Source organism: Eutrigla gurnardus (assembly GCF_963514095.1).
Source record: "Eutrigla gurnardus genome assembly, chromosome: 6".
Classification (NCBI taxonomy): Eukaryota; Metazoa; Chordata; class Actinopteri; order Perciformes; family Triglidae; genus Eutrigla; species Eutrigla gurnardus.
In genome coordinates this window covers 30,749,514-30,775,003 of record NC_139920.1, presented here as the reverse complement: position 1 = coordinate 30,775,003, position 25,490 = coordinate 30,749,514, and the positions used below count along the sequence as shown (strand labels likewise).

The following is a 25,490-nucleotide window of genomic DNA, read 5'->3' as shown; positions in this document are numbered from 1 at the left end:
TTGTCGTTGTGTCGTTGTGTCCTTGCGTTGTGTCCTTGTGTCGTGTCGTTGTGTCGTTGTGTCCTTGTGTCGTTGTGTCCTTGTGTCGTTGTGTCCTTGTGTCGTTGTGTCCTTGTGTCCTTGTGTCGTGTCCTTATTTCCTTGTGTTGTGTCGTTGTGTCCTTGTGTCGTGTCCTTGTGTCGTTGTGTCCATGTGTTGTGTCCTTGTGTCCTTGTGTCATTGTGTCCTTGTGTCCTTGTGTCCTTGTGTCCTTGTGTCGTGTCCTTGTGTCGTTGTGTCCTTGTGTCCTTGTGTTGTGTTCTTGTGTCGTTGTGTCGTTGTGTCCTTGTGTCCTTGCCACTGTACTTGGATGTAGTACTTTAGTTTGGTGCGATTTTATTCACATGTCATCGGTTTTCAATTCGTCATCCGTCATAGTGTGTGAAGACAATTTTGAGGTACTTTTACTTGAATTAAATATTTCCATTTTATGTGACTTTATACTTATACACTACTACATCTCTGCTGTCAATATTGTACTTTTACTTAACTACGTTGTAGTTGACAATATATATTTAGGAATAAGTTATGATGTATTATTAAGTAGTATATAATTATTACCTTTACCAGCTGCAACATTAAAGTGATGAACACATTAATGCATCAGTAAGCCAATGATATAGTATTCTGAGTATTTTAACGACGTGGTATTACTTTTACTTCAGTAAATACTCCTACTTTCTCCGCCAGAGTCGGCCATCGAGCTTTATTTGGATATTGACGACGGTATTGTCGGTTTGACGATCGGTGGATGAATGATGGAATGTATGGATGTAGATGGCATACTGGACTGGAGCTTTTCTTTTTTTCAAGCGTGCCTTTTATGAGCGGTCACATGACTGAGAGCGTTGTTGCTATGGCAGCGGGGCTGTCCATAAGGGGCACACTGGGGAAGAAAATGAGGTCACCTTTCAGATGAACCATCATCTGCTGGCTGCAACAAAACATTACAGATATTTATATTGATAGAAAGGCAACAACATGATCGGTCATCGGGGCCAGATGTTGATATTTGTGGATGTGTGTTGATCTGGTTTAATGTGGATCTATAGGCTCTACAGACGGACGGAGATATATCCTCCTGAAGCACAAAGCCACTAAGCATTGAGCTTATTAAACTGAAGGTCACTTGGTAACGGAGAGAAGTCATCGGTCTGTCATGTCCTGGCCGGCGGCCTGAGGAATGAACCATTCTGCTCTGCCTCCGGTACCTGGAGGACCAGACCTGGCCTCAGTGAAACGCATTGATGTGACAACACGCCTGAAAGCCCCCGGCCTCAGACCGAAGAGGCTGGAGTGGAAGCGGAGGCAGATGTGGGTGGTGCATCTGTGGGTGGTTCCACTCATCCAACAGGGAGAAGCAGACCTGACTCATGGTTGGACATAGTTAACGAGAACACACAGGAAGTACGATGCAGAAATGATCTCGCCAACGCGTGTGGCTGCAGGTGAATGTGATCCATGCTCATGTTGTACATGTTTTATGTTTTATATTTTCCACGGTGCACGGCGGAGAGAGAAGACAGTGAAATGCAGGAGCCACTGATTGGGATTATCTAGAGAATATATATGAGGAACATGAGCAGTCGGCTAAACTGATTAGGCCTGATTTGAAAGGATGATGCTTCTGGAGACAGTCCCCCCCCCCCCCCCCACACACACACAGCCAGCCCTAAATGATTGCCAAAGGAGACTTGAGACAAAGTGAATCATGCCATACTGATCTGATAAGAATCGAGCAGCATGAAAGGGCTCACGCTGGCCGTTAGAATGGGACCATATGGAAGCTCAAGGCCAGCTCCTGTGTGCCAGCTGAGGCTGTTAATGAGACACTCCCACTCCTGCAGCACCTGATCCTCCTGCCCATCATCGAATTATGAAACATGATGCCTATCTTTATGCTCCAGGCAATCTAGAAATGTTAGTTAGATGGAAGAAAGGGTATTGCATCAGATCATGTGCAGTAAAATCTGGTCTGTGCTTGAAAGGCTCTCTCGCTGGCGTGCGATTCTAAAACATGGGGATGATTGATTCGTACCACCGAGGCGTCTGCAGGGAGGATGTCGCCACAAATGCTTTCTATTTTAAACTAAAAACCTGCTTCTACAAATACATTCAGTCTCAGACTGCAGGGCATTGGTTTCTAGCTTGAGATTTGTTATTGCATTGTAAATAGTGAGCTCTCATGTCATTGCACGCATTTCTTTCTCTGCTATTCGTCATTTTCAATTTGAATCTAAACGTACGTGATTTTGATGCCAACCGTCCTGCTCTTGTCTGTCGCTCCTCGACTCCCGTCATCATCTCTGAGCTGGATGCTGCAGGACTTCCTGGAGGCGCCAGCAGGGGGCGTGGCTGATGATGAAAGGTGTCCTGGGATGACACGTGTAAAAATTAGCTGCACACACACACATACACACACACCTGAAGCTTACTGATGATGCTGTTGTAATGCCAGGGAAGCTGTCCTTCAGTATAAAAGCTTGGCTGTCCATCAGCCCGATGCCAACATTATGACCTTTTGGCTGGACCAAGGCTGAGTGTCCATGCTGAGATATCTCTGAGTACTGGTGAAAGTGAGGCTTGATAATAGGTTTGCAGCTTCACCTCTCTGCTTATATAGTGCTATAAAGCTACTAGCTTCTGTAGTTTTCTTCTCCTGAGTTCCTCAGGTCAAACATCTGTCATCTCCGATGCGCTGCTCTGTCTCTGTTTTCTTTCTCTGCGTCTGTCTTGCTGTCGCCCGTCTATCTAAGTGTGAAGCTTCATCACCGTGATGAAGCGAGACAGAGGAGGCTGAGAGGAAGAGGAAGCTGGTGAGAGGAAATAGAAAAGGGTCAGCTGGAGTAAACGGTGAGATCAGAGGACAGAGCAATGGAGAGAAAACACAAGTGATGCTGCATGAAAGCATGCAGGCGGTAGCAGAGAGAACATTACACCATTCCTGCACTTTTGTGCTACAGACTGACTCCGGTCAAAGAGCTCGACCGAGGTATTCTTGCATCACAACGTAGAAGCTTCTTGTGATGATTGTCACGGTTATGGAGGAGATCCTGTTTTGTGTAGACCGTCCAGTTGTCCCGATGGGGATTTTAGCTTCAGAGACCAAACCGTTTGTTGGGCTGTAAAGTTGTGGATTTGGGAACGGGGGGGAATCGGCCTCATGTTGCCATTTGAGGAACTGCAGATTTTGGCACTTATGTGTTGTTTTGCCACTAAGGCATTTATTCACTGGCAAATAGCCTAAAGTGTACACAAAGTGCACTGTTATATTCACAGCTGTAACATTAGTGATAAGAACGATGTAAACACACCGGTCGCTGAGAGAGAGACCCACCGTATTTAGGCTTAGTCATCACTGTGCTCGATTAATGACAGAGATGGTGACAAAGTGCTAATGAATGCAGTAATGTGACTGTAAAGGGAAAAGGAGAGCGATGTCCTTCTGATCACCGTGCTATTGGATATATTTGAGTTGAAAAGGCCTGATGCATCATTAACATCACTTGAGTGTTTGAGTGGAAATGAAATAATGAACACGGTCCTCTTGAAAGCAGGAACCCGACTATAGTCTGCTTCTAGTGGGGACGGTTGGAGGTACTCGGATACTTTTAGGTCATAACATGTTAATAAAAAAGAAGCATGACCACGAAACCGTCCCAAACCAGAGAGATGTGTAACCCTCAGAGGCATGCAAGCCAACAGCTACACTAACAGCATGAAGACACAGACAGCACCACTGGTCTGTGTCTGGAGGGGCGTTGGTGGGGCATTACTGATGTCTTTGCCCCGGGCCACGGTCTCCTAATCTGCCCTACAAACATTCCACAGTGTGGTGAGAGAGTTGGAGGCAATGATGACAAAAATGACTGTGTTTAGATGCTCTGAAGCTTATTTGTCCAGAGTTCTGTGCTATTTTTGTTCACAAATACAGACGTTGTGTGTCTTCTTCTCACGCTCTATGCTCATGTCATATTTTAGAAGTGCACAATGGGAGGCTGGAAAGATATCCACTGCAATATATCACTTTCAGTTATTTTAATCTTGCTCCAACGGATCATGCTGGAAAGGTGGAAATGAGGCCCATTGAGAGGGAGGGGGTGGGAAATGTGGCTTCCAGCGTTCGTGGAGAATTCATCTCTCATAATACAAGGATGCCTCACAGCTGCAGCCGAGCTACAGTAACGCAGTGTTCCCGACTGTTTGACTTCCACTGGATCTGTGGCAGGGTGTTGGATGAGCAGCTGTGTATTGTATTCATATGCTATCATACATGAGCTGAAGATGAAGGATTCATATTTTATACACTGATTGTTACGCTTTCATCCACACGTTATGATTTATTCATGCTTTGACATTTGCGTTTAATTGTTTCTCAACTTATTATTTAGTTATTAGTTCTGTTTGCTCGGTAACCCTCCCTGTCTACAGCGTTCCCCCTCGGGGACCATTAAAGTTTCATTTTGTCTTATCTCAAGTGAGGTAAACAGACTAATTAAGCAGGTTGTGATCACAGTTATGAAGGTGACACACTGCAGGAGTGCATCACTCGAGCATGTGGAAACCACCTGAGGGTGAGAGGCTGCTGGGCCACAGGTGCAACAAGCTAATGCTCATAAGAGCCTGTTTTTCCTCCAGATGCACGATACATGCTCGTGCACACAAGGCTGCGTTGTGTCTGCACACCTGCTTTCCTTTTGGAGTTTGGTTTGAAAGTTTGAGCAACATTCTTGTAAATTTAAATAAAAAATAACACGTGCTGCAGTAGTTTCAGGTGAATAAATGTTTGATTAAGAATAATGATGAAGGCATGCTGGATGTGGCAAGCCATCTGTTTTTGTCGGCCCTGAACGTTGTGTGCTGCTCCCTCATGGCCTCTTGGATAACAGGGCAGCTGAGCTGGACGCCCTCAGCACTGTTCTGTCAGCGATGGTAACTATAAGAGGAAGTGCCGGTTCAGGGTTTCACACACATTGATTTCCATTCTCTGGTTGTTTTTTACGACTAAAGAAAGCCCGTCCCAGTCGAGGATCAGCATCACTGCATTAAACCCGGGAGGCTCCGGTGCTGCCGGTGCACCGAGCCAACCCTGTGGACCGACGTGAACTTTACCAAAGATCAACTTGTCACAGTGACTCAGGAAACATCCCTGAGGTGAGCCGTGGGTGACAGCTGCTGCTGCTCCACTGGCACAGGTAAATGCCAGAAACCCCACTTGGAAACACACACACACACACACACGCACACACACACACACACACACACACACACACACACACACACACACGCACACATTGGTACATGCTGCTGTGTCTTAAAAGAACCAAAAAGGAACACAAGCAGGCTTAGCATTAATCACACTGTCACCACAGAGAAAAGAGACACAGAATGAATTCATGTTTTACAGATTAACACACACACACTCACACACACACACACACACACAGACACACACACACACACACACACACACACACACACACACACACACACACACACACACACACACAGGCTAACCCGGGGATTCAGACGCAGCAGCTCTTCACCGTAATTATTCAGCCCTAACAATAACAATAACAAGTGTTTTCTCTGTTTCTTCCTGGAAACTGCAGCTGAATAGCAACAAGAGGCGGTGGCACAATACTGCATGAATACTGTTATGCTTATATCACAGCTAAGGGACATAAAAGGGCCACATTCCAATTTAAAGAGGTTTTTTTATGAATACATATATGGGACCTACACTAGCAGTGGGTCTGTGACCTCCAGCACTCAGTGGATCGATTCGCAGCCGAATGTGAAGCGGACGGGATGAGGATCAGCACCTCTAAATCTGAGGCCATGGGGCTCAGCAGGAAACTGGTGGATTTCCTGCTCCGGGTATGGAATGAGTCCTTACCCCATGTGAAGGAGTTCATGTACCTCGGGGTCTTGTCCAGGAGTGAGGGGACAATGGAACGTGAGATTGGCCGGAGAATCGGAGCAGCGGGGGCGGTATTGCATTCGCTGTACCGCTTCGTTGTGAGGAAAAGAGAGCTGAGTCGGAATGCAAAGCTCTCGATCTACCGATCAATCTTCGTTCCCACCCTCACCTATGGTCATGAGGTGGTGGGGTGGGTCATGACTGAAAGAACTAGATCGCGAGGACAAGCGGCCGAAATGAGTTGAGTGAATGAGTTTCCTCAGGAGGGTGTCTGGCGTCGCCCTTAGAGATAGGGTGAGAAGCTCAGTCATCCGTGAGGGACTCGGAGTAGAGCCGCTGCTCTTTTGCGTTGAAAGGAGACAGCTGAGGTGGTTCAGGTATCTGGTAGGATGCCTCCTGGGTGTTTCAGGCACGACCAGCTGGGAGGAGGCCACAGGGAAGACCCAGGACTAGGTGGAAGGATTATATCTCCACACTGGCCTGGGAACACCTCAGGATCCCCCAGTCAGAGTTGGCTGATGTGGCCCTGGAAAGGGAAGGTCGCCTGTTGAAGCTGCGACCCGACACCGGATAAACGGTTGACGATGAGTGAGTGAGTGTGACGAACAGTTAGCATATTATTGACTGGATAGCATAATGTTGATCTCATTATGTGGCTCTTTATTCATATTATTTGTATGTTGTATTGATTCTGCAACCACTGAGAAAACGTCCAGCGTCGGTATAACTGCTGCTGACACGATGCTCGTCTCTTTGTTTGGAGGTTTGTTGCTTGGCGTTGCCAGGATGTTGCTCCACTCTCTCCAGTCCGGAGCAGTCCACTGTGAACACACACACACACACACACACACACACACACACTCACACACTCACACACACACACACACACACACACACACACACACACACTCACACACACACTCACACACACACACACTCTCACCTACTCTTTTTTGAGAGGTGGAGTAGAGCTACTCGAGTCGAGTCAGTAATGATTAGAAGCACTGTGGTGATGATGTGTATTGATCCTCCTCTCATCTGGTGTAATTGGTCTGCAATAGTCTAATAAATAATCATTAATAGGGTAGACGTTAATAATTCAATCACTCTTAAATCAGAATTGCAAAAAATTGCAAAAGAATCCAGTCTTGTCTTTACCTCAAAGTAATGTTTTCATCTTCCAGTTTTTCCTCATTGAGCTGCAGTACTGGGGATGACCACCAGGTGTCTGTAGAGGAAAAGGGATACACTACATGTTACAGAAGACTTGATTTTTACTCAAGCTTTCCTGCCCACTGCTGTTTTAACATTGCATTGACAGACACACACACACACACACACACACACACACACACACACACACACACACCTACATGCTAAAAGCAGCAGTATTAGTCACAGCGTCACCGTGCAGAGAGGAAATGAAGGGACAATCGGTTCAGAATGTGAAGATTAAAAATGTCACGGCTGAAATCGCATCAACGTCATAACTTTCCTTCTTCTGTTCTCCTTTTTACTTTTCTGATTCTGTTCTTTTCTATAGAGTAGCTTTCATTGTGGTTGTTGGACTTTTTTTGTGAGTTGATAGAATTGGAATCAACTTCTTATGTGTTGTATTTAATATGTTGGTATTAATACAAATTAGCCTACTGCTAAGCTGAAAAAAGAAATATATTATTATTTTCTAGAGTTTCTTTTTCCATCAATGATTTGTGATTCATGGTTTACATTTATCTAAATTTCTAATGTTATGTTTAATATATATATGTATGTATCCATCCACTGTGTTGGCGTATGAGACATGTCGTTTAGCTCCGTGCAGTCATGCAGATCACAATCACCCGACTGACGACGATGTCCAGATACTGCTGTTTCTGCTTCGTGATGGGGATTTGATGATGCACAATTCAAATTGCTGGAAGCTTTTAATCCAGTGTGTAGCAGATCTTTTATTTGATTCCTGTCTTGGTTTGTGTATTTGATCTGGCACATGTTGACATTTTTGGGATTTGCATAGCCTTCATCCTGTTCATCTGGGAAATCACCTCCACAACCTGAAGGAATGCCCACTAACCGAAAAAGCAACAACTCAGGAAGTAATAAATACATGACGGAAAGAAATACCTCTTCTGGTATTTACAACACCCAAACCTCAACAAAAAGATATATTAATGAGAAAGCTGTGTTAAGGTCAGGCCCTGCAGTAGATGACTCTAAGGTGAAATGTTGTCCCTCCCACGAACATCTCCGTTGTATCTCTGCTAAAACTCATCAGACGCATGATTCCAGCTGGTCATGTTGTAGGAACAACAAAGCCGAGCTGAGTGGAAACCACCATTGGAAAACTGGCAATGATGCTTCTTCTTCCAAAGCGAGTCGTAGAGCTCTGCAATTGACTTTGAGGGGTTTATTAAAGTTGACGAGTGGTAATTAAGAATGGACCTTTCCACAAGCAACACATTCATTGTTGATAGAAACAATTCTAAATGACACAAAGGATGTGTTGGCTTTGAATTCTGACTCATGAAAAGAAAAAAATTGCGTTTACGGACCACTGAGTCAATGTTACATTTCTGTGTGTTAAACACAAACGTTTCCTTGTAATTGCTGGTTGTATCTTAGTGTTGCCGTGCTCTCAGCATTGCGTTTGTACAGCACATACACATTTTTATGGGGCTGAATTATGACTCACGTGTGAAGCCTTTTGCATGAGGCTCAGAGCCTCCAGGGACAAGTAGAGCTATGATGGGGCCCCAGATATAAGGCCAGACCCTACATGAACCTGCATAGTTTCTGTCCAAGCCTGACCCTGAATTAAGGCAGAAGTTTTGGACCCAAGCGTGATTTAAATGAGAATTTCAGCTGTAAAAAAAGAAACCCATAATTAAAAAACATATTACAAGCTTACAAGTCTTTTCAGTGCAGTACAGACATTCGTGACACGACCTCCAGCGTGCGCCTTCTCCTACCGAATGTTCAGCACATCCCACAAACTGTCACAGCGCAGACTATAAATAAGGTCTCATTCAAGCCTGTGGGAATGTTGAGAAACTACAGACCTGGCGGCTCGGCCCGGGACCCGACGGCTCGGTCCGGGACCCGGCAGCTCGGTCCGGGACCTGGCGGCTCGGCCCGGGACCTGACGGCTCGGTCCGGGACCTGGCGGCTCGGCCCGGGACCCGACGGCTCGGTCCGGGACCCGGCAGCTCGGTCCGGGACCCGACGGCTCTTTCCGGGACCTGGCGGCTCAGCCCGGGACCTGACGCCTCGGTCCGGGACCTGGCGGCTCGGCCCGGGACCCGGCAGCTCGGTCCGGGACCTGGCGGCTCGGTCCGGGACCCGGCAGCTCGGTCCGGGACCCGGCAGCTCGGTCCGGAACCTGCGGCTCAGCCCTGGACCTGGCGGCTCGGCCCGGGACCTGGCAGAGAATCAAAGCTCAAAACAAGGATTCTCTCCATGAACAGCTCATCACTTACACTTATGTTGATGATGATGATGATGATGATGATGAATAATACATGTCCTGTTAAAATGATGTCCTGTCTGGTTCTGTGTCTGACAGTAAAGGAGAGGCGGCGGCCATCGAGACAGAGCTCCTGAGGGACTACAGGTTCGGACAGCAGCAGCTGATAGAGATTTGGGGACAAGCATGCGCCCTCGCCATCACTAAGGTCGGCATCCTTCTGTTTTCCACATCTCCCTCGTCATCAGCCTGCATGTCATCGCTTCTGTCTGTTTGCTGATGCTTAAGTGTGAGTCAGAGCACGGCACAAGACAAACTCATCATGTTTTAATTAATTCACAATCCTCATCCATCCATATCCATCTCAAAATATGCTGTCATGGATTGATCCAGCTGACTATGGCTTGAACAAAAAAGTTATTATCATGTCTGCAAACCACGGATGTGTTGAATGGCAGCGTTCAATGACAGTAACCACTGTTGAAGTTACATCGTATAATAATGAGTATATCAAGCAGGTCCATGAAGAGCCAGTGAAGGGGTCAAACAAACACAGGACTTTCACCAGGAGTTCGCTGTTAGAGTCCCATATGAAGCCACAAAAACACTTTTCTTATGCATGTTACATAATGTTAACGCTAAGGGCAGTTTTATTTAATGTTCACTCTTAAAAACCAGCAATGCTGTTTTTATTTTGCATATATTTTGTGGTGCGTCTTCGATGGATTCTGCTGTCATTGTATTTAAATGTAACAGGAAAGTTTAACTACAAACATTAATAACTGTTTAAAAATGTCACACAGCTTTTTTTCCCTTCACCAGTCTCGTATCAACACAAAGAAAAGTGAAACGCTAATTTTGTCCTTTTGTGCATGAAGCCTTCAAATCCAGAACCACTAAACGCTCCAGTCCAAACGTGGCCTCAAACAGCCCACGCTGTGTAAATGTGTTTAATAGCCTACACCGTGTATCACTCAACAAACCCTCTGTGAAGGTCACACAACTGTTTTCAGAAAAGCTGCAGCACATTCTGTCATTCTGGGCCTCCGTAATTATGAAACGCAGCCAAATCCTGGTGTGACTCTTTGATAGAACAAGAGGGCAAAAAGCCACAGCTGCTGCAACTTACACATTCCTAATTTGCATTAACTTCCATAACAAAAAAACTGTCTGATTATAACGTGGAGGAAATGTTCTAACGTCTTCTGTGACATTTACATCCAAACATTTAAGCGGTTTCCTCAGGGCAGAACACCTGAGCTCACCAACCACAGCTCTTCTTCTGTGTGTGTGTGTGTGTGTGTGTGTGTGTGTGTGTGTGTGTGTGTGTGTGTGTGTGTGTGTGTGTGTGTGTGTGTGTGTGTGTGTGTGTGTGTGTGTGTGTGTGTGTGTGTGTCTGTGTCTGTGTCTGTGTGTGTGTGTGTGTGTGTGTGTGTGTGTGTGTGTGTGTGCATGGCTGTTAGGAACACATGTGGTTCCCTTGGTCCAGACCATGGCTCGGTTGAACGCCGCTCCGGTTTCCTCAGTGGGCTCTTGGAGCGGCTGTGATGAATACGAGTCTGAGCTGCAGACACATGAAACCTTGTGCTGCTGTCAGAAGGAGGGATGACGAGGAAAAGAAATAAAGAGGGAAAACAAATGAGTGGTTTACAGGAAAAAGTTAGAAAAAAGTGATAACAGCACTTTGATGGTCTAGCTTTGATATCAGAAAAGGCAAAAAGACACATCCAGATGCAGAAGAGAACATTGTTTTTGACCAGTAAAACAAACAACATAATGTCAGAGATTAAGTTATTCTTAAGTTATTATTAACTCACTATTATGTTCCATAAAGCAGATTCAAGTCTGTCTTTATCTGTCTTTATCCGTCGGTTCATCACGGAGCCTCTTAAGTCACAATCTTTTCTTAAACCCAATCAGGCAGTTGTGTTGCCTAAATGTAATTAAGAATGCACTTTGGAAAAGCAAAGATTGCAGTAAGAATTTAAAACGGATAATGCTGAAATTGTGTGTTTATTAAAAGATGCCATGAAGCACAGCTAGTGTTCACATTTAAACATGAAATATTACGGTCCACATAAAGCTTGAAAACAAACATTAAACACTTCAGAACATAATGGAAAACATGAGACATATATTAGAGAAATAAATGGTAGCATGTTAATACAAATGAACACCGATGACTCTTTACATGGTTCAGAGCGAAGATGATGTGTCACGGTGTTTTTTAATTTGCTTTTCAAACATATTTTCTTGTTAAATTATTCCATAAAAGTGGAGAAGAGTTCCTTGTTTTCGCCGGTCTAAATCACCCTGAGCATTTATGAAATGAGTGTTTCCCTCGGGGACTGAAACCGGCCAATCAGAGACGTTTGTATACGACTCGATTGTTTGATCGTAAAACGTTCTATATTTTACAAATGAATGATAATGTTGCTATTTTCCTACTGGATGTGTAAGTATGCAACTGTCTGCTAACAAGTACCTCATGTCAACTTTATAAGGTGATAATCAATGTAGTGTTAGTGCTGCCCCCAAGTGGCCACAAAATCAGTTAATAGCTTTAACTGTTGTTTGTTTCAGTTCAACGTGTCAGTCTTGATGGTGTTAATGTTTCTAATGTTCAACATTCCAACTGTATATAACTCAACCAGAGAAACCGTTGCATTCTTGGGAGGTGAGAAACACGAAGACGTTTAAAAGAAAGTGAAATGGAAAAGAGAAGACGTAAAAGCCGAGACAGGCAGAGTGGCAGCATCAGAGACTTTATGTGCTCCCCTCAGAGTGTGTGATTAAACCCACCACATCCACTTCCCCTCTATTATCATCAGCCACCGCTGGCCCCGTGCCGGGCCTCCACCAGCAGCATCGCCTTACTAGACAAACATGGCCCGGACGCCGCGGACCGCCACGGACGCCGCGGACCGCCGAGGACCGCCGCTGCCCACAGCACGCCACTGCTTACATGACATCACTGCTATTTCAGGGAAATTACAGGAGAAGGAGATGCAGACAGTCTGATTTCACTGGTTTCACTGCTTGCCTGCTGCTGTTGGCTTCCAAGTATACCACACACACACACACACACACACACACACACCTCCACCTCTGGGTGCCAGATAGATTATAGGTCTGTAAGTAATCCCTTTACGGTCCAGCCACCAGGTCCAGACTGTCTGTGTGTTTCTGCATCAGTCTGAGGCTTTTCAACACCTGAGTGGAGACGGGAGACGTGTTTGTTTCCACACACAGCGTTAACTTAGCCGCTACATTATAGCCTGTAGTTGTTGGTCCGCCAATACAAAGGCAGCGCTTTTCTGCACACGGGAGTGCGTTTGTGTTTTTAGGACCCTGGTCGTGTTTTCTCAGGCTCGGTTTGTGTTTCAGGTTGATTGGAGGTGAAAGAACATGTGCATTTATTTCAAAGAGGGGATTCCCTCGGAGACCTTATTGCAATCAAGACAGCCATGTTGTTAGCTCTGTGTGTGTGTGTGTGTGTGTGTGTGTGTGTGTGTGTGTGTGTGTGTGTGTGTGTGGTCCTCACGATGCTCTGTACAAGACCCTGCACTATCCTAACCTTCCTAAAGCTTCCTCTTATAGCTCTCACGCTAAAAGTCTTTATTAATAAAAGTTATTGCAAACATATTTCGAGTATGCCCTCTTCGCTGTGATTCATCTTGGATGCATGCATGGAAAACTTTGCTGTAGGCCTTTAAATATGTCACACAGCAACCTGAGAAAACGTCAAACAGAAGAGCAGATGATGAGAAGAAGCATCCAGACCTGAAACCTGCAGAGCAGATGCAACAAACCATCTGTCTGGACGTGTAGAAACGCGTCCACATCAAAAACATCATAAATATCTCAAACACAGGAAAACATTTCAACATGTTTATTAGCCTGAAAGGGAGTCCTAAAACAACACTGTGATAGCACGTCTTACCTGCTATAAAGCAATAGTAAAGTAGACTCGTAGTCGTGATTACTGACCAGACTTTAGTCCATTTGGCCTTACTTGTTCTTGTAATGCAGCAAAAAGCACAGAGAAGTTTTAAAAAATGTGAAATTTGGTGTTTACCTGAAGAAAGGGACAAACAAAGGAGCACTTTCAGTCCTGGAGATGGAAAGCTCTTAGAAATGCTCTCCGTCTCCTCGCTCTCTAATTGCTCTCTTTATGTCAGTGAGCCATTCGGAGGCTTAATATGTGAGTCAATGAGTTAGGATAGATATGCGTCGGAGTAAATCAAGCTTCTGTTCCGAGCGAGACCAGACGAACGCTTCAAAACCTAAAATGGATCCAGGCTGCTCCCTTTATAGCCGCTTACCTTCAGCAGTGTGTGGCTCTAATGGCTTCTGCAGGAGCATGAAATGCTCCAGCATTGATATCACTGATCCTCCCGACGGCCCTAACAGTTAAGAGGAAAGGCCGTTAAAGCGTCTGATGTGAGCTTTTCTATGATGGATCAAGGGCAACCAGAAGAAGAGCCTTCATATGCAGGAAGATCTTTAAGATTAGTTTGATTCTTTTGCTCTTTGGGGCGTTAGAACAAGCTGTTAATACAAAACATCACCATTGTCTCTCCCAGTCTGGCTTTCACTGACTTGTTTACTTATTTTAAACCCGGGCTTGTGTTTTCTAACAAAGCTTCTTCAGTTGCCTTCACAGTGTCACGGGACGATTTCATACCACGATTATCTTGAGCTAAATAATTCACAATATTACGCCAATAATCATCAACATGTGCTGAGAACTCAGAAATCACTGAACATTTTGTGAGGAAGAAAATATGTATTTATTGTGTCACAGATAAGACACACCACGTCTTTTTTTCTTTTTAGTGAAAAACAATCAAACTTAAATAAGACAATCATGACTCATAAGGTCTGCCTGCATAAAGGCAGGTTAATGTATTTTAAAACGTAGCCTGTATGTTTTAAAATCAGGCTCCTGTTTTCTCTACGGTGATCGAGGTCATGTGGCTTGTTTTTATACGCCGGCCCCAGAGATCACCTTATTAATATGTTAGAAACTACGGAGTCGGGGGTTTGTCACTCGAGGGGACCTCTTCTTTCACGTCGTAGTCATGCCTTTATTAGCATAAATAATAGACATGGGTGCAGCTTTAAGTCCTCCTTCCTTCACTCTACACGTTGAATCTTCGTCTAATGACACGATACGAGCAGCTTCACAGTCGGGACTATCAGAGCCAGTTAGCCTTTAATAGCTGCTGTACGGTTAGCATCTCCCTCTAGGGATCAGCTCAGAACAGATATGACATTAAGACACACACACACACACACACACACACACACACACACAGAGGGTGCCACTTCAAATGAACTGAGATTACCATCAGATTACAGTGTGAATCTCACTAAGACCTTCTGTCTCATTAGATACGACAATGAAAGTCCCGTCTCTCCACTCAATCACTCGCCGCTCTCTCTCTCACTCCTACGCCCGGCGGCCCGTTGCCCCCGGCGACCATAACTCTCCCCTCCATCTCCTCGAGGTGTGTGTGATGATTTCTCAGCTGAGCTGTTATGATGGAGGTAACGTCTCACTCCCTGGATTCATCGCTCTAGTTGATGCACTTGGAGTCTCGTTATATCCAATTATACAACGTGGGAGTGGCCTATTCCTCTGTGAACTTTCTCCTGGCCTGAATACATTAGTGGAAGGAGATGGACTTTAATGAGCCCATCTCCAAATGGAAAGGTCAAGGATTTAACCACTTTGGATTCCGTAACGCCAGCTTTGTATGACGATCTGCAAATTATAGTTATTATTTTGTAATTAACTTATGGACAATAATAATACTTATGTGTTATAATAATTTTAAAATAATTGCAGGATACAATAAAACATTTATGGGTGACCGAAAGTCAACAATTTGTAAATGATGGTGACATTCCTTTTTGAATTACAGATATTTATAAACCAGGTGCATGGTACGCTGATTTCCTTATGAGAAAGCACAAAAAAATAATTTTTCTTTTATGACGAGGAGCTCGTCAATTCATTATGGGATGCAATTATGGTACTTGTGAGAAGACAAAAGAAAAGGTGTAGCTAGCCTACAGATGGGGTAGATTACATATAAGATATAAACGCACCATACTGCCGTAATGGGTATATAAAGGTAGTCTTTATATTTGATGAAGAGTTACATCATTATTCATTTAGTTTGGACTATTAATACGTTATATCCTGTAATTCTTTTTATGAGCCCATAATTACAAAATACTTGCGATGCGTTTAAGGGCCGTGATCCAAAACATTACTGTGAACTTGACTCTTGGACTATTTACGGCGGTGACGAAGCTGCCTGATTGGTTTTATGAGTTGTGTTCCGACACATTTAATTGGACAGGATTTCTGCGTGAACTGTCTCCCCCGGTTCAAGTTCTTCTCTCATGAAATAACGCCGTGGCCTTTTTTTACAATGACAAGCCATCATTCTTTAATAATGTCATAATGCAGAAACATAATTAACAACTTCTGTGCTTTGAGGAATCTGTGAAAAAAAGGTGGCAGACACATTTTGGGCTTCCAGTAATGATCATGACTGAGTGCTCACACACACACACACACACACACACACACACACACACACACACACACACACACACACACACTCTAGGTGTCGGAGAAGGAAGATTAGCCTCTCAGGTTGACAGCTCCTCGGGCCAGTACCTGTCTGCTTTAAGAAGGTGCGGGCTGATTTACAAGGGATTACGCCGCCAGCAAACCAGGCGGACGCCAGCAGCCGCTGCAGCCGCCGAGACGGAAAGTGTGTTACATATGCGGTGGCGTCCCATGGCGAAGGACGCTGGTATTTCTTTCCACTGCTGCCAGGGTTATTTTAATGATCGGACCCTTCTCCTGTAGACAGGAGAGACAATGTAGCCGGTGCCATTTCCACCCTCATCTGGCATGATGGCAATGCATTCACTCGGAGAGTTGGATGGAGGGGGACGGATCAGATGACCTGAGTCTGAGGGATAAACCCTGAATACCAGAGGGCTTGAGTCTCATGACTTGGGACTTGAGTCAGTCAATTCATAACTTAAGATTTGACTTGATGCCTTCCACCGAAGCCCAAAGTATGTTATTTAAAAAGTGTGCCATGAATCAAGTCATTTCCTGAATTAACTTGATTAACGCTATATTTATTTCCAGCAAGTCGACATTTAATTTCCCACAACATTTTTTTGGAAACTTATGACTTGTTCCCAGCTCTGCTGAAAACTGATGACTGTTATGATGACTATTTGTCCCTAGCCTTTGTTTCACTATTGTCCTCTATCAATAACCCCGTCTCTTCTGATGCTTTTCCTTCCCCTCAGCCATCAGCTCTGTTTCTAACAGCCTCCCTCTTCTCTCCACCAGGCCTACCCTCTCAGCTCTCTAGCAAAGAAGCAGCCCACAGTGTTGGTGATCTGCGGTCCAGACCAGAACGGCTCCATCGGCCTGGTGTGTGCCCGACACCTGCGCATTTATGTAAGTATCTACTTATGTAAGTCAAGTACCGCCAACGGTAGCCAACCATCACAGGCAGATTACGAGACAATGGGCCCAGACAATGCAAAGGGCCCCAGGGCCTCTGCTCGGTACCGTCGGAGCCAGACACAGTTGTTTAGCCTCTTTTTGTTGTGGCTTTGTGTCTCTTTGTAGCCATGTTGTGTCTCTTTGTAGCCATGACACATCTATCTGTGTCTCTGTGTCTCTTTGTAGTGTGTTTGTGTCTCTTTGTAGTCACGTTGTGTCTCTTTGTATTGTTTTTGTCTCTTTGTAGTCACGTTGTGTCTCTTTGTAGTCAGGTTGTGTCTCTTTGTAGTCAGGTTGTGTCTCTTTGTATTGTTTTTGTCTCTTTGTAGTCACGTTGTGTCTCTTTGTAGTCAGGTTGTGTCTCTTTGTAGTCAGGTTGTGTCTCTTTGTAGTGTGTTTGTGTCTCTTTGTATTGTTTTTGTCTCTTTGTAGTATTGTGTGTCTCTTTGTAGTCAGGTTGTGTCTCTTTGTAGTATTGTGTGTCTCTTTGTAGTTTTGCGTGTCTCTTTGTAGTCAGGTTGTGTCTCTTTGTAGTCAGGTTGTGTCTCTGTAGTTTTTTGTGTCTCTTGTGTAGTTGTTCTGTGTCTCTCTGTAGTTTGTGTCTTTGTGTGTTTTTGTGGTTGTTTGTTGTGGATTCTACAACTGCTTCTTATTGCTCTGTCTTTGTCTTGGTCTAATATAGTCCATTTGTAGTATTTTCTTGCTTTGTGGTCTCTGCTTGGTTCATTCGTGTCTCTTTGAGTGATGTACAAGACAGTGTAAGAAAAGTAAATCTCTATTATATCCAACTAAACCACTAATGATCCATCGTAAAAAAACAAAACAACTGTCTGTGGCTTACCGAGTCAATTAAATGATATTACAATGAAACCGTTAAAACCGTTAGATTGCGTCGGGTCTAACGGCATCCCCTGAACAGACCCCTGTGTGCTTCACAGAATTGAATTTCAGCTGCTGTAAACTGTTCAGAGCAGTTATCCCATTACCTCCCTGCAAGGGCACTCAGACAGTCATGATATCACGCTATTGTTACTCTCGTTAAAGCCGTCTGACTCTCGGCAGACACATTATGATGTCATGACCAACATTTCTGCCCCTCTGGCCACATACTGACTGCCATCTTGACATTAAAAGACTAATTGTTTTTGGAGGCCGGATTCATCCTCTCAACACATTATGGATGACGACTTGAAAAACGGGCTTCTTTTTCGCAGTTCATTTCGGTACTCGGTGCTGTAGCCACGCCCCCAGTCTACCACTTTACTGGAGGGGAAATATTGGATGTGTGTTTTTGGGATCTTTCGTTTAGAGTGGAATGCATCAATACACTTTACCATATGTGTCTGGCATGCTTGATTTACAGTGCATTGATAGTTCTGATTAAAACCATGTTAGATGGACTCTCTGTGGAGTCTCTGTCTCTTCCCTCTCTGGCTTTTTCCTTCTTGAGAAGTCAGAGGTCAGTCCAAAGGAGATATATTTTACCGTGGCATTCCACAAAGGAAGCTTCTCCATAACTGAGAAAAACACTGTTGTTTGTGTGTTTTATCTCCTATTTGTTGTCACTTTGTTTCTGATGGTTTTCTGCCTTTTCCTGTGGATTTATCACCTATGTGAACTTCTATTTTGCATCTTGAAACGTGCGGTTTTATCATTATTGCTGTCAAAGTAGCTGTTCTTCACGGCAGGTCGACTGGGACCGCATTTGTCTGACTTTGCTCTAACGTTAGAAACTTGAGTACTGACTTTGGACTGTGAATTGCTCTCCTGGTGTAAAGAGTGTATGTTTTTCATGGTGCGATGCGATCCCTGTCAGCAGGAGGACATGCAAGCATACACATGAGACACACACACACACACACGCACACACACACACACACACACACACACACACACACACACACACACACACGCACACGCACACACACACACACACACACACACACACACACGCACACACACACACACACACACACACACACACACAGCCTTGAGCCACTGATGCAGAGCTGTGAATGTGATTAGACAGAGCATGGGAATGAATGATCAGCTGCAGGCGAACAGGCCAACTTGCTTCTCACGTCACTCCAAGACGTCCGTGTTCACAAAGGCCGTTTGTGGCCGAGGCTGTCATCCATCTTTGATTATTTCCACTGCTACGTAAGGGGGGGGGGGGGGGGGTGCATACCGGAAGAAACAGATATTCATTGATCAAAGCGAATGTTGATGAGAATAAAAAACAAATCGTATGTGCATTAGTTCTGGTGTGTTATTCATATTAGCAGTGGTCATGATGTTTACGCTACATTATGCTCATCACCGCCTGATGTCGGCCACATGATAACTAGCATGAAAGCAATGAACAGGTTTTTTGTAGAACTTAAAGTGTGAATGCTTGTGGTGATCACGGTAACAGAACATCAAAAAGACAGAATCATCTTAGTATTAGTAAGTATTAGTCGTCCAATGCATTGTTTATTTTGGGTCTTTTTTCCCCTTCACTCCTCTGGTGCTGTGTTTTATGAATCTGTTTTCTAACTTTAGCTTAAAACTTGGAAATGCACTGAAACCACCATCAGGCTGTGGTTTAGCAGCCTATTTGCACTCCTGACATCACAATACCGTTTTAGGCTAGAAATCACTGAAGCTGAATAATCATTTGAAATACAGTAAACAATTTTTTATACATTTGAATTATACATAATACTGTCATGTGATTTGTGCAGGCATTTTGGAAAGCGTTGTACCATATTTTGAAAGAGTCATAAAAAATTCCATAAATGGCGAAGCTTCAGTTTCATGGTTTTTATATTTGTGTAATAAATGTACAAATGTCAAGTCGATGCCAGAGATCTGCATGAGAAGTAAAGAAAGAGGAAAACAACTGAGTTCGACCCGACATCCGGATCACTGGAAGAGATTTCCACATTTGAATCATAAATAATCATTTAAAGAGACTGAGCGCACGTTTCACGAGATATTTCACAAGTTAAAGACTTAATTGTGCTGCTGCAGACTTCATCCCTTCATCCCTGATGGACTGTGTATAAAAACACTACATTCATCCCTTCATCCCTGATGGACTGTGTATAAAAACACTACATTCATCCCCCGGGAGAGGAAGTGTAACCCTGATAGGCGTGAGCCTTCGCTTGTTTCTGTGTCACGCCTCATTTCTGCTCACGCTCGGTGACACTGACAGTCATTTTCGGGGCCTTTCCTTAGTTTCGCACGATTAGATGGTGAAACCGCTGATGAGGTCAAAGGCCACCGGCTCCCCTCCAGGGATGCAGTGGGTTGCATTGATGACGTCAGGTGACGAGTGGCTGCGTCTGTCTGATTGGTTTAGGATCCCCAAGGAAGCAGCAGCCTGTCTGAGCTGACGGATCGCTTCCTCAGCTCTTCTGTTCATTTATTAATTCATACAACTTCATGTGTCAAAACCCACAATCATGAACCATGTGGTGGCGCTAGAGTAGAAACATCATGGCATCCTGTGTTTTCTGTGGATTATCTAGAATACTACTACTATAGGTTTTAAATGTGTGAGCACCTCCACTGTATTGGGTGGATGGATATTTATGAGCCCAGACAAATACAGCTAACACTGTCTGCATGGTGTATATCATTTGGTGTAACTAGCCACATTTCCATTCACAGATTTTGAAGTATCCCATTAGAAAAGCTTCCTTCAAATGAGTAGAAACACGGCCCTTTTTTAAAGGTCACATGTAGATATTCATCAAGGACCGTGTTATTGAGAAAAGGAGGACTTCTTACATGACAGTTTTAGGATTTATCTTTGTGACGGTGTAAAGGTCGGGGGTCACAGGTGCTTCCTGCTGAGCATCACAGATCTTTCAGACTGCGGGTGTCTGGATTTCTACTCCTCTCAGCTTCTGGTTTATAGGGGAAGTATTCATTCAGGAGCCAGACTGTCCAAAACCACAGCTCCTGACCGCTGGTCAACGGTATTTTCACTTGTCGTGAACTGAAAGGCAAATGTATCAGACACATTTTCATCACGTCACCGTCGGCCGTAACCACAGGCCGTCGTGTCACATCATGTTTGTAATAATGTCTGTTTATGTGCGTTTCTTCCCTCCTTTGTGCTCACACCTCTTCTCTGTTGTTTTTCCTCATCTCACGCAGGAATACGAGCCCACCATCTACCACCCGAAGCGCTCCTCTCAGAGTCTCCACCAGGACTTCACAGTCCAGTGTGAGAAGATGGACATCCCCTTCCTCTCCTATCTCCCCACAGAGGTCAGCAGAGGTTTAACAGTGTTGCTGCTGGCTGTAAAGTTTGATTGACATATTGAAAACTATCATTTGATTTTAAAGTATTTGCAGCAGTGAAAATTGCTTTGACAAAAGAATGTTCAACATTTTAGATCTTTAGAGAGAGTTAAAGAGTTGAACTCTTCTCATCCACTGTTTGTACTTATGAAAACGATGCGCTGTAATTCCTTTGTAACCTCCGTGACTCCACATGGTGTTTGGATGCAGTCGAGTTGGTTAACTATGGGAAACGAAGACTGAGAACGATGGGAAACTGTTAGCCGGCTCTGTCCAAGGCTAACACAATCAAAGGATTCAAGCATCATTGACTTTCATTGTGCAACACCGGGATGCGTGAGGAAATGCAGTCGTAGCCCATTTGCTCCAGAAAAAACAAGATAATAAATGTAAACAGCAGCAACAAAAACCGTTTTCTGAGCAGAAAAACATACGGCTTGATCCGGGATCCCACCACGGATCAGGTCTCTGATCCGGGATCCCACCACGGATCAGGTCTCTGAGTTAGCCTGGAGTCTTGTTTCATCCATCTCATTTTCCTGTGACTATCAGAGTCAGTAGCAGGCTGGGTAATGGAGTCCTAGCTAGCGTAGCTTAGCTTCCATCTCGGCTCGCCTACTGGTGCAGTCGACTGGACTTCCGTTGGCGTTTTGTCCTGCAGGTCTGATCATCTCATGGTAGCTGCAGTTAATTTCCTTTTCCAATGTTCATTCCTTTATTCTTTGTCAGAAGTGATCCAGTCGTGAACACAAATAAAGACATTTTATGCTAAATGAAGCTAATCCGATGCAGACTGTAGCTCCAACGGACCCTTACGTATGAGACTTCATGTTCTCTTCTCATGTAACACTCGGCAAGACAGCGATTAAGTGTATAGAATGTACTTCGGGTCAGCTGATTGGTCATCGCATCCCTATTTCCTACGCTGTACGTCATCTCTCAACCCCCGATCGTCCCTGTGCTGTTCAGGTGCAGCTCATCAACGACGCCTACAACCTCGTGATCGATGCCATGCTCGGCCCAGATGCCGACTGCGCCAACATCAAGGAGCCCTACCCTGGCATCCTGGTCACCCTGAAGCAAGTCAAGATCCCCATCGCCAGTGTGGACGTGCCCTCAGGTGAGCATACTGCAGAGATCAGGCCGGACCCTCAGAAGCACCACTTGATAAAAGAGCCTCCGAGCAGCTCCCGAGGAGCCTTGGCTCCCAGGGAGGAGTTTTCCAAGTCTGGAGGCACATGTGGAGGATAAATCTGAGGCCAGTCAGCTCAGTGTGAGCTCATCACACCCCAAAATACATGAGCTGCTGAGTGCAGATAATGGTCCTTGAATTCCTCCCCAACCTCCTTTCTGTCTTCCTCAGGCTGGGACGTAGAAGAACCCAGTCAGGATGGCATCAGCCCAGAAGTCCTCATCTCGCTCACGGCACCCAAGAAGTGTGCCGTGAGTTTCTCGGGGAAGCATTTCTTGGCCGGACGCTTCCTGCCTTACGACATCCAGAAGAAATACGAGCTCAACCTCCCAGACTACCCCGGCACAGACTGTCTCATAGAGTTGTAACACACAAGAGGGACCACTCCTCATTTTACAAAAACAAGCGTCCAGCTGATCCCTTCTCTTGTTTTGTATTTTATAGATTGGTCATGTGATTTCAATGTTAACAGCTCGGTTGTGTCGATCCGGCTACACGTTAGCCTCATGTGCTGTCGAGCTAAACGTAGAAGGATCATATTTAGAAGCTGTGGTTTGAGTCTTTTTAGGGAGATGGCATAAGTTTTTTGTGCCGGTCTACTTGTAAAAGCTGTAGCATTAGACTGTTTTCTGATTACTTAGCAAAAGACAGAAGCTTCTTTTCCCGCAGTCAGCAAAAGAAAGATGAATTTTCTATGACGTCAATCACTGGAATGTTTTTTTTTAATCCCATGTTCTGATGCTTTTATGTCTTATCTTGACCTTTCTACTGAGGTGTGCTGCTGCTGAGTTGGCCATTTAGAACTTTGTGTTAAATGTGTTACGGTTTGTTTGGTCAACCTGCACGTCTGCATTGCTTTTTGTTTCAGTTACTCCGTGAACTGCTACAGAAGTCCCAGACAGCTCTTGTTGTCCAATAAAAAAAATAAAAAAAAACATCTTAAAGGATTGATTTTTTGCAGTGTCATTGTTCATAATAACAATGACAAGAATCACAGACCCATGTTGTGGTTTTCATGGACCTTGTTGCTGTTGTTGTTGTTGTTCTTGGTTTTCTTGCACACGACTCTGCTCTCAGCAACCAAATGTCCAGCCTCCACAGGAAGACCAGTAACAGCCACTCTTGGCTACCTGCTCAGCAATAAACAGCGGATGGAAAAAAAGGAAGTCTTGCCCCAGATACCAACCTGGCTGGTGGGTGCGGAGTCTTAGTGTAAAGTGCCTGAGAGTCTTAATTAGGCTGGTGGGGGGCTGGGGAGCGTCAAACAACATTCTGTTACCTGAGCCGCTGCTCACGTGACTCAACGTCAACCACACTCTAGAACTCCTGAACCTAGCGAAGTGCTAATGTTGCCTCGAGCTAACTTCCTGCGAAGGCGGATTTAACGAGCGTTATTAACACGCTACCTCGACGCGTTGAAAACGGACTCTAGAGGCTGAACCGTCGCCACACCGATCCACGTCATTATTACTTACGCTTGCAGCATTGGACATAAAGGAGTGTTAAAAATAACTTTTACTGAGGTCACCGGGGTTAGTGTCACATGTTTGAACCGTTTTTACACGACGTCACTGAGTCGTGTGGCGTTACGTCCGAAGTTTAAGTTGCATAACATGACAGGTATTTCAACCCAAACCATTTTATCTTCGTGGCTGCCAACCTAACCGTGTTTCGTGCTAATCCCACGTCTCCGTGTCAGCGACTCGAGGACCGCTGGCGTCGGGAAACCCGGCGAAAAGGCAAAATATGAGGAGCGGGGGATGAGATCACATTGCACGTGCGATTAGTGCTGCTTTGGTGAGCGCATGCTGTTAACTTCTGTTTATTGGTTTCCCAACTGGGTTTGATTTGGTAATGAAAGCCATAAACAGGTGTGACTGGGCCGTAATCAGCTGTAGAGGAAGGCTGCTCATTATGGCGCTCAGGGCCGTGGGCTTCAATGAGAATGACGCAGCCGAGGCTGCTGTGCTGTTTATGGATGAGGTCATGTGTATTTGTACAGAGTTTTAGGAGCTTCTTCTGAATACTAATGCACTAATGCACATGTGCGAGTGGGTGTAGAAAGTCAGTGAAAAGGAATGTCGATCCGGTATTAAATCTGTCAGAGGCAAACTGACGAGGGTTGCAGAAATATGTTGAGCGCTCAGCGGTCCCGTCTTTCATGGCCGTCCAATCCCCCGTCAGGAAACGAGGACTTGTCACCGCGCTGTCGTCTGCGCTTTTCACCGCGGCCGTTTGAGTAACGAGCTTCGGAGTCGTCGGTGGCCGTCGCATCGAAGGCTCAGAACTGACAGCGACACTTGTTTATGTGTTGTACAACACACAAAACATCTTTGTGGAGGAGAATATTTCACTTTTGCACTTATTTGAAACATTTCATTATTTAATCTCCACTGGTTTCTTCTACAAGCGTCGTCACTATAATCCAACATTTTACATAATGCAAAGGAGCCCGAGTACATTGCAGCTCATACGCACCTCTCGTGTCTGCGTTCGGAGGAGGTTTTCCTGAATGGCATGCCATATGACGCCACTTCCACTCTTTGGCAGTGCATCGCCCCGCAATCAGGGACTGTTAGAAAGTTACAAAACTGAACCAGAAGACGAACCAGAGGCAGAGCAGCATCTGGCACTGTCCTGTGTCTGCTGCAGAGACAGATAGGAAGGGGGGGCAATGAAGGACATGGCACTTTAAATAGTGCTGCTTCTCTTCTTTAACACAGAATCAACAGTAAAGATGGTGAATAATACAGTAAGTAAGCTGCTCTGTATGCACACACACACACACACACACACACACACACACACACACACACACACACACACACACCTGCTGTGTGGATAAAGACAACCACGCTGCAGCCAAAGGGGATTACACATCAAAGAAATATGAAAATATTGTTGCAAATAGTCCAAAGTTATGAGTTCTGGCTCTGATGAACAGGAAATCACCTTTCAGTAACAACCCCTCACACTCCCTCCCTCTCTCCCTGAGTCTCTCTCTCTCTACCCCCACCATAC

General features: G+C 44.9%; 1 protein-coding gene across 1 annotated transcript in view; it reads left to right on the top strand.

Annotated features, from left to right (window-relative positions):
• The window catches only part of yjefn3 (YjeF N-terminal domain containing 3), a 39,493-nt gene extending 16,114 nt beyond the window's left edge, over positions 1-23,379 (top strand). The window contains exons 2-6 of the mRNA XM_084010966.1: positions 9,526-9,634; positions 16,820-16,930; positions 21,131-21,244; positions 22,247-22,397; positions 22,641-23,379. Coding sequence (XP_083867092.1) covers positions 9,526-9,634; positions 16,820-16,930; positions 21,131-21,244; positions 22,247-22,397; positions 22,641-22,837 — 682 coding nt within the window. The 3' untranslated portion in view covers positions 22,838-23,379. The remainder of the gene's footprint in view (positions 1-9,525; positions 9,635-16,819; positions 16,931-21,130; positions 21,245-22,246; positions 22,398-22,640) is intronic.
• Positions 23,380-25,490: the final 2,111 nt, after the last annotated feature.